Source organism: Saprolegnia diclina, assembly GCF_000281045.1.
Source record: "Saprolegnia diclina VS20 unplaced genomic scaffold supercont1.16, whole genome shotgun sequence".
NCBI lineage: Eukaryota > Oomycota > Saprolegniomycetes > Saprolegniales > Saprolegniaceae > Saprolegnia > Saprolegnia diclina.
In genome coordinates, this window is record NW_008246083.1 from 662980 (window position 1) to 671427 (window position 8448).

Below are 8448 nucleotides of genomic sequence, written 5' to 3' on the forward strand. Positions count from 1 at the left end.
CTCGCCTTCGACAGCAGGAGCGGCTTCGGCAGCGTCCTTAGCCTTGACGATGCGCTTCTTGGGGGCCGGCGTCACTTGGGTCGTTGCGGCCTCGGCAGCCGGCGTTGTCGGCGTCTTCTTTTCCTTGACGACGGGTGTCGTGGCGACAACCGCAGCAGCAACGACGGGCGTCTTCTTCTTGATCGGCTTGTCATCTTCGTCTTCCGAGCTCGAGTAGATGGGCACCGAGGGGAGCTCGAAGGCCTTCGTCGCCGCCGCCTCCTGCGAGATCTCGACCTGCGTAGGAACGGCAGGCGCAGCCTCAACCGGAGCAGCCGCCTTGACGACCTTCGCCTTGACAACCTTCTCCTTGATGACCTTGCCCTTGACGACCTTGTCCTTGACGACCTTCTCCTTGACGACCTTCTCCTTGACGACCTTGTCCTTGGCGACGTTCTCCTTGACGACCTTCACCTTGGGTGTAGCCTCCTTCGGGACGACCACCTTGACCGCCGTCACCTGGGCAACCTCCACCGGAGCGGCCGTTGCGACTTTCTTGGTCTTCTTCAAGCTCTTTTCGGCAGTGGCCTCCGGTGCCGGGGCAGGCTTCGCAGTCTTGGGCTTGGGCGCGACAACCTTGGGCGCGACAGCCTTGGCCGCGACAGCCTTGGCCGCGACAGCCTTGGCCGCCTTCGGCTGCTCGGTAGTAGGGGCAGACGTCGCCATCTTCTTGGCCTTCTTGGCCGGGGGCTGGTTGGCCTCGGCGTCGGGCACCGCACGCTTGTGGATGCGGCCCGTCTGCACGTACACGACTTCCATCTCGTCGAAGGCATCGGCGACCGTCATGCTCGGATCGACGTCGGCCATTGGCGCGTCGGTATGGTGGCGGACATTGATGCCCGGGATGGCCTTCTGGAGGTAGAGGTCCGCCGAGAGTTCGTCACGGTCGTGGTAGATGCTCGAGAACTTGGTACGGACGTCGGAAGCGAGCGTCTTGATGGAGCTCTCGCCGTCGACGGTGACGAGGAAGACCTCCTGGTCCGGGCACGCCACGAGCAGCTTCATTTCGGCCGAGGATTAGAGTGAGCCAAATAGCCCAGCGACAGCAATCTGCGTCTCTGATTGGTCAAAATGATTGGCCTTTAGGGGCGAGGTACCACATACAAACACCAAGTGAAATCCATTCGATTCGAACGATTTTTCAAGCCCGTTTTGGCGCCGACTGCTTAGGAGCGGTGAAATACCTTCAGCGCACGGAACAGGAGGCTGAAATCACACAACTTCGCGTGCACCGGCAGACGCTGGTATCGACTAGCGTTCCGATTCACGGCGTCCCAGCGACCAAACGTGGAGCATTCCAAGCACTGGCAGAGAAGGCGACCAGGTGCAGACGCTACCCCGTATCAGTACAACGAGGTAGCGAGACTGGCACGGCCTCTGCGGATTGACTGGACGCGACAGTGGAGCGTGTTTCGTCAAAAGCCGCATATTCCCCAACTGCACCCAAGGGAAATTAGGAAAATGCGGGGATTCGAGTCCACGACGGACGAAGCCAACGTGCTGTGAGTCGGTATATGTGAGCCATTCCCGCATTTTGGTCGAATGCAAAGTTTGGTCTTGACGGCTAAGAACTGAGTGGGCGTTGCCGGTTGCAGTATGGTCAAGGTTTTGGCAAGACGCAGGGGAAAATATGCGTGTTTTGTCCATAAAAATTCCATCGATCCGCACAATATGCGGGTTTTGTCCTGGGTCGGACCGACGGTTGCAGCTGTCGTTCCCTATGCTCGTGAGATAGCTGCCGCGCCGTCGCATTTGGAATCAATTCGGCGTATGCGTCTTTTGTCTTTAGCATGGGCGTTGGCAAGAGCTGCGTCTGGACCAAAATCAAATCCAAACAAATCTGGTTATTATAATACTATCTCGTAGCTCAGAAGGGTCATGGACAGCGTCATGATCCTTCTCCAAAAGCCTTCTCTCTACGAGTTGGTTTCATCGCAATGGAAATCCCACTGCTACGTTCTCTTGCTTTTGCAGCGTGCGATAGAAAGGTTGTTCCCGAGTCGAAGCGCAATTTGGAGCTTGTCGTCTTCGCATGAGCAACGTCTTTGTCAGCGCTAGGCTCCGACACTGTGTGTTGGTACCTGGCATCTCGAGCACGACGCTCACAGTCCACCGTCAACGCTGGCGGTCATCACAGTCCCGGAAGCTTCCGCGCCCACTCTGCCGTCGCTACCGCGATCTCGCCATCGTAACGTTATCGCATCAGACTAACGCGACTCGATGCAAACGGATGTCGGTTGTCGCGTCAACGTCCCAACGACCGACCGACCGACCGACCGACACGACTTTGGCAGGCCGCGGGGCGCCGTTCCACCTCCAACGCCATGGACACTGGCATTTGACGCCGTCTTGACTACGTTTCGTCAACGGAAGGGACGAGGCACGGTACGAATCCCAGCTTGCATCATGCTTGCGGCATCATCGCTGTCATCGCCATGACATCATCCGTCCCCCGAATCTCCGACTCTCTCTCATTTACGCCAACGACAACGACGAGGGACAACGACGCAAGGCTTACGGAGTTCAAGGATCTCGATGCAATTTTAGTTTGTACTAACGTTATAGTACATTCTCCGCCTTTACGTAGTCGTGGGACCCATTCCAGACATGCTGTGCTCATAAAAGGCACTTCAACCTAATTTGTCGAGCGTGGATCCCACCCACTTGGCGTTGGGCGAAGGATTGCTCTCGATACAACGACAGTACCGAGCAAGCTTGGTTCGAGCTCCTCGGTTTGTATTGTCTGACGTCGAGTAGCTCAGCGTTGCAACCACCAAGCGCAAAAGGGAGGATCGCATGAAGTCCTAGGATACTTTTCTTGTCCCACTACCCCCGTAGGACTGCTGACGAAACACACATATTTCGTCCGGTCGCTGCCGAATAATGAATAGCGGTCAAGAAGCCATGTACTCTCTCTCCTACCGCAGACAAATTAGCCTGGCGCAAAGGCGACGCACAAGATTGAAGCGGCGGCTGGCGGTTGTTCATATTCATATTGCATTAGCCAAGCGCACTTGTCGTGTCAACGCGTGACTTACGACGACGGTGCTAGAGCGACGGCCGCCCATTTCGTCTACTCGACGCATGTCGGGTGTGGTAGAAATACGGGCGCGTCCCTTCCACAGTGGCTCCATTGAAGCAGGCGTGTCCCATGGCAACCATATCGCTTGCCGTCGTACTGAATATTGCGCCACTTGGTGTTTGTATGCCGAGGCAAATCCGAGGGCGCGCTCAAGCTACCAATATCGAACGCCGGCTTTTTTTCCGTGCCAGCTTCAACATATTGTTCAACTCGAGCGCGCCTTCGGGAGCTCGAGACATAGTGAGGCATGGCCAACGCGGTACAGCGGCGTCTGTTTAGGATCGGCGACAGGCCGACGCTTGTCAAGGGACGAAGGGCAGCGGTCGACTACCGCGCAGCGCCCCGCGATCTTTGGAAAACCTCTAGAACATAGTACATCTGTGTGTTTGGCTGCGGGTAACACCCGTGAAAATTAATTTTTGGGTCGCCGGGCGTCAACCTGGGTCGCGCAGATCCCAATTCTCAGCAAGAAGGACCGGCGGCGATGCATAGTACCAAGTACTACAGCGCCTCATGGCTGCAGACGGCCGAGAACACGAAGAACCACGTAGGCTGACGCGGCCATGGCGGCGCTGACCCTGCGATGTAGATGCTCATGGTCTGTCTGGCGATCCTGCACTCGATGGACCACATCCAAGAGCGCTTTGGCGTCTCGAGCGACGTCGTCCAGGACGCCAAGCGCCATTTGCACCAGCTACTGCACTTTGACATTGCGAGCACGTCGCTGCCGTCCATCTCGGAGGCATGGACGGCGAAGGTCAACTCGTGCGACATTTGGGCCTCGGACGCCGGCGGCTTTATCGCATGGCTCATCGACAGTACGACACGCTTGCATCCCATGGCTCATGCACGATGCGTGGATAGCGATCAAGTGGATCTCGGACTTTGTCCACGCAGCGTACGACCACATCTACTCGTGCGCGCAGGCGATCCCATATGTGCCCACCGCGTGCGCGCAGCTCGGCAAGATCTACGACTGCTGCATGTCGTCGTCGCCGCCCGACTCGCCGACGTCGGCCATGTCCTTTCCGTCGTCGATACACGAACCGCCCATGACGCCGTACCAAGACACTTGTACGAACATGCGCCCTGGCTCTTCTCACGTGGCATCCGGTAGTTTTGGCCATCGTGCTCGAGTACCGCGAGAAGGACGACAACCTCATGAGCAAGCGCATGCGCCGCATGATGCACTTCACCGTACTGCATCCACGCACCTACATGCATGTGAGTTCTCACGCCTTGTCCTTGACGCAGATGTCGGCGCGGCCCTTTGAAGCCACCGTGCAGCTGCCGCCGGTTCCTCGTCATGAGGTGCAACCTGCCATAGAGCAGCAGCAGCAACTAACTGCCTCAACTAGCTGCTCGCCAATTCACAAGCAATCTACAACACAGGCCTCACACCGCAGTCGATCCCGGCCTCGCCCCGCGCGCGTGCTCAGATGACCGCCTCGCTCTCGTCCTTCTCGACCGACCTCCTCTACCACGCACGGGACCAGCTCCGACAAGAGCGCGCTGGTAGCGCCGACGCCATGGCCCTTCGCGCGTCTCATGCACATTGACTAGCCATGCTGCAGGGAAAGCAGCGCGATGACATTATCGTGCCCAACTTTAACCACCAAGACTGCGCACCCGAGATCCAGCTCTCTTGCGGCGGCCACTGCGCCACCAAGGTACACCGATGCTTCTGCTATCCAGGTATCCAAGACCACGTTGTTGGATAGATCCACCAGGGGCTGTACCGCACGGTTCGTGCCAACGTGGCTATCCCGATCGAGAAGGCGCTGTACTTTGAAATGAGCATTGTCCAAGCGCCGTCGCTCATCACATCGTGCATTGGCCTCTCGTCGCCGGCAACCCTACCCCTCAACGCGCTCGTCGGGACGCAGAAGCACTCGGTAATACCCTTTGAGGTCTTCCTTCCGAGCTCACGTGTCTACACTAGATTGGCCTCTTTTCGTCGGGTACGATCCTGGCCCCGTCGCTGCAAGTCACTCCGATCGAGTCGCTCGTCGCGACCGGCTCGTCGACGATCGGCGTCCTATTGTACCGGTACCCCGACACGCCGAGCATGCACATTGTGCAGGTAGCGTACACCGCTTTCAATTGCTCAACTAAAATGGACGATCTAGGTCCAGTTTGGCAAGCTCACGCCGCGCTCGATCGCTGTCTCGGGCATGTGCGAGCTCCGCGTGCCGGCTGAGATTGAGCTGTTTCCGACGTTGAGCTTGCACTCGACCCAAGTCCCGGTGCTCGGGCGCTTCAGCCCCTGCGACTTTGTCTGCTCCATGGACGGTCTCCAAGCTTTTGACCTCACCGCCGACTACCACACGATTTACGGCCTCGACGGCAGTGTGTGGAGCAGCCAAAGTAGTAGCTCAACCCTTCCGTCGCCCTTGCCGGTCGACGTCTGAAGGACCTTCTCATCTTGTACCATAGACCATCATTATATATTACTAATAATCGTCAAAGCATCGACTCTGCGCATTACAAGCCAAAGAGGCCGCCCATGTTGCCGGCATACGCCATCGGGCGGATCGGCGGGTGTTCCTACCGACTATGAGACATGTATACTGGAAGAGAGCACGTACGACGGCCGTAAACTGCGTAAAGCGGGGCTTGAGGTCCTTGTAAAAGTGGATGAACGCGCCCTTGTTGCCCATCTGGTCGCAGTAGTTGGGCGCGCTGAACACCGTGATGCACTTCTCATCGTGCTCGACGAGGTAGCCTTCGTCCTTGACCTCGTGCGACCGCACGAGCAGCTCTAGCCCAACGATTCATACGACAATCTGTGGCAGCCGAGTGTACCGAGGCCGTTGTGCGCCAGAAAGGCCTTGGTCACGTCCGGGCCAAAGCTGAGGCCAATGCCACGCTTGGACGGCCCGCGGCCCGGGAACGGCTGCGGGTCCGACCACATGAGGTCCGACATGAGCCCCGACTCGGGCGGCTCGCGGTTGCGGTCAATCTTCTCAATGTCGGCGAGCGAGACGCTGTCTTGGTGGAAGAGGCCGCCGTGGACGACGAGCACCTTGTTCTCAATGCACGCGGCGAGCGGCAGCCAGTTGAAGACCTCCGAGAAGAGGTTCATCACGACGTCGTCGTACTTGTGCTTGACTTCGCCTTCAAAGCCATAGATCTTGTTCATGTTCTTCGACTCGTGGTTGCCGCGGAGGAGGTGCACGTGCGACGGGAACGCGAGCTTCATGATGAAGAGCGTGAGCACGACCTCGAGGCTGAACGACCCGCGGTCGACAAAGTCGCCGTTGAAGAGGTACGGGTTCGTCTCACTTGGGAGCCCGTTCATCTCGAAAATGTTGCACACGTCGTAGAATTGCCCTAAAAAGTACACTCAAATAACGAGGGTAGGGTTCGGGGTACCGTGCGTGTCGCCGCAGACCGTGATGCGCGCCTCGTCGTGCGTCCCGAGCGGAATGCGCAGCAGCGACGGCAGCGACATGAAGAGCTCCTTGATTGACAAGAGGACCTGGATGACGTACTTGCGGTGGAGCAGCTTCCCGCGCTTGAAGTGGTCGAGCACTTTGACCATAAAGTCCGCGTCCGGCGTCACCGGCAAGTGCGGCCCGTCGTAGCTCGCATCGACGACTACCAGTATGAGCAATCGAGGATGATGCCATCAAGCGACGTACCCATGGCGTTGACGTCGATCGTGTCGGAGAGCGGGCGGTTGCGCTCGGATTGAATGGCCTCGGCGAACGCCGCCTGGCGAATGAGCTGCTCGCAGAGCTTCTGCTTGCTCTTGGCTTCGGCGCTCGACGGCTTCATCTTGACGACCGTCCGGTAGTCGCGCAGCGCGTCCTTGAGATGACCCAGCGGCAAGTTGGCCGACGCCCGACGGTAGTATGCTGGTGCATCGTCATGTTGCATTGTTCACAACATGGCAGCGTACCTTTGATGTACGTCGGGTCGAGCTTGATGGCCTCAGAGGCGTCGGTGAGCGCGAGGCCGTAGCTCTCCATCTTGATGTGCGCGGCCGCGCGGTTCGAGTAGTAGATGGCGGTCGGCGTGATGCCAATGGCCGTCGTGTACAGCTCGACCGCCAGCGACAGCTTGTGCTCCTTGAGCGCTTCGTTGCCCTGGTTCTTGAAGGCCTCGGCGCGGTCCTTCGACTCGCTCGACACTTGGTGGGCGGCGCCAACGGCGACTGCGGTCGGATGCGTGGTGGCCATCTCTCGTTGTGGCCGACGGCTGCAACCTGGCAGCGCATCCGGATCCGGATACAAAGAACGATCCTGGATCGCGCCTTCTAGCCGGGACAGCGCCATCAACGCAGCGGTCGCCGACCGCTCGTGGTCCTTCTCGTTCACGAGCATGGTGTCGCTGCAGTTGCTGCTTGCTAGAGAGCTCTGCCGTGGGCGATGCGCGATGTACATTTGCATTTGAACTTCAAGAAATGGACCTGCGTTCTATCATCCATCGTCCGATGGCATGTCTCTTCCGCGCAACGACGGTGCCTCGCCGCCGGCCCGCGTGGCCGCCATGACCTCGCAAGCGCTCGCATCTCGTCGGCGGCGTGGGACCGGCGGCAGATTCCTCCCATGGCGTGCACGCTGGTATCTTCGCCGGGCGCGTGTGATTGGCTTGTTACAGCGCGTGTATCAACCGTCTCCACTTTGCACTTTGCGTGATAGGAAGATGGCGCACCGCCGGCGCCAGCGCCAGCTCGAGAAGCGGACGTACGCCGAGACGCGCGCGCGCGCGAGCTTGCAGCTGCTCGCGAAAGGCTCTCTCTGGCAGGCAGTGAGCGCCAAGCAGAACGTAAGTCTCTCCAAGACAACCGCCGAGTACAAGGCCGCGCGCGCCGTCACCAAGATCCACGCGCGCCTCCCGCACGCAATCAAGATGCTCTTCCAGGCCGCCGAGTCGACGCCAGCCTTCCAGACGTGGGCGCGCGCGGTTTATCCCGACACGTACCTTGACGCAGCGATTGTCGAGCACCTCTACGACGAGACCGACGTGCCGTTCGAGAAGCGCGCGACGACCAAGTGGTTTGCGTTGGCCTCTCCCAAGTCCAAGCTCCTTCGCGGCCACGACTACTACGTCGTCGAGTGGATTGGCGTCGAGTCGGATGCCCACGGCCGCTTCGTCGCCTGCTACCTCTTCCAGGAGTCTCTCGCCGACATGGCAGCGATCGGCCGCGACGTTGGCTGCGACCGCGCTCACATTGACGCGCTCATTGTCAAGCTCGAGCGCGCCGACGACCAGTCGCTTCTGTGCTCGCTGGCCTTCCAGATCGTGCCGTCCTCGACTTCGAGCCTCCCCTTTACGCGCCCGGCGGCTCTCGACATGGCGTATCGACTCGCCAAAGGCCT

The 8448-nt window shown here is 59.1% G+C and overlaps 4 protein-coding genes across 5 annotated transcripts in view; 2 read left to right on the top strand and 2 right to left on the bottom strand.

The window, feature by feature from the left end:
- The window catches only part of SDRG_06125, a 2792-nt gene extending 1741 nt beyond the window's left edge, over positions 1-1051 (bottom strand). Inside the window, exons 1-2 of one of the 2 annotated variants that reach the window (XM_008611889.1) lie at positions 418-1044; positions 13-372 (exon numbers count right to left, since the gene is read on the bottom strand). In XM_008611889.1, coding sequence (XP_008610111.1) covers positions 13-372; positions 418-1044 — 987 coding nt within the window. Of the gene's footprint in view, positions 1-12 lie in introns of both variants that reach the window. The other variant, XM_008611890.1, reaches the window with a different exon arrangement.
- Positions 1052-3548: 2497 nt separating this feature from the next.
- On the top strand, positions 3549-5619 carry SDRG_06126 (hypothetical protein). Its single transcript, XM_008611891.1, has 10 exons — positions 3549-3668; positions 3711-3939; positions 3986-4195; positions 4239-4318; positions 4376-4432; positions 4480-4636; positions 4685-4791; positions 4843-5016; positions 5064-5204; positions 5251-5619. Exons 1-10 carry the CDS (start codon positions 3606-3608, stop codon positions 5530-5532), a joined length of 1500 nt encoding a protein of 499 aa, XP_008610113.1. The 5' UTR covers positions 3549-3605; the 3' UTR covers positions 5533-5619.
- Positions 5535-7346, bottom strand: SDRG_06127 (protein phosphatase 5). Its single transcript, XM_008611892.1, has 6 exons — positions 7026-7346; positions 6766-6981; positions 6497-6721; positions 5927-6454; positions 5710-5882; positions 5535-5668 (listed from the first exon to the last, which is right to left on the bottom strand). The coding sequence occupies exons 1-6, from the start codon at positions 7303-7305 to the stop codon at positions 5606-5608; spliced, it is 1485 nt and encodes a 494-aa protein (XP_008610114.1). The 5' UTR covers positions 7306-7346; the 3' UTR covers positions 5535-5605.
- Positions 7347-7755: 409 nt separating this feature from the next.
- Positions 7756-8448, top strand: SDRG_06128 (hypothetical protein; the record flags this gene model as incomplete). Its single annotated transcript, XM_008611893.1, has 1 exon — positions 7756-8448. A coding segment is annotated over one exon (691 nt), but the record flags the coding sequence as incomplete, so codon positions are not given.

What these genes read in the sequence shown, in the direction of transcription:
- SDRG_06126 (XM_008611891.1), top strand. Translation starts at nt 3,606, where the DNA reads ATGCATAGTACCAAGTACTACAGCGCCTCATGGCTGCAGACGGCCGAG. An exon ending in GACGCCGTACCAAGACACTT is followed by an intron (nt 4,196 to 4,238) that starts GTACGAACATGC and finishes GGCATCCGGTAG; the next exon opens with TTTTGGCCATCGTGCTCGAG. An exon ending in GCTCCGACAAGAGCGCGCTG is followed by an intron (nt 4,637 to 4,684) that starts GTAGCGCCGACG and finishes CACATTGACTAG; the next exon opens with CCATGCTGCAGGGAAAGCAG.
- SDRG_06127 (XM_008611892.1), bottom strand. Translation starts at nt 7,305, where the DNA reads ATGGCCACCACGCATCCGACCGCAGTCGCCGTTGGCGCCGCCCACCAA. An exon ending in GATCGACGTCAACGCCATGG is followed by an intron (nt 6,722 to 6,765) that starts GTACGTCGCTTG and finishes TCATACTGGTAG; the next exon opens with TCGTCGATGCGAGCTACGAC. An exon ending in TTACGCAGTTTACGGCCGTC is followed by an intron (nt 5,669 to 5,709) that starts GTACGTGCTCTC and finishes CATAGTCGGTAG; the next exon opens with GAACACCCGCCGATCCGCCC.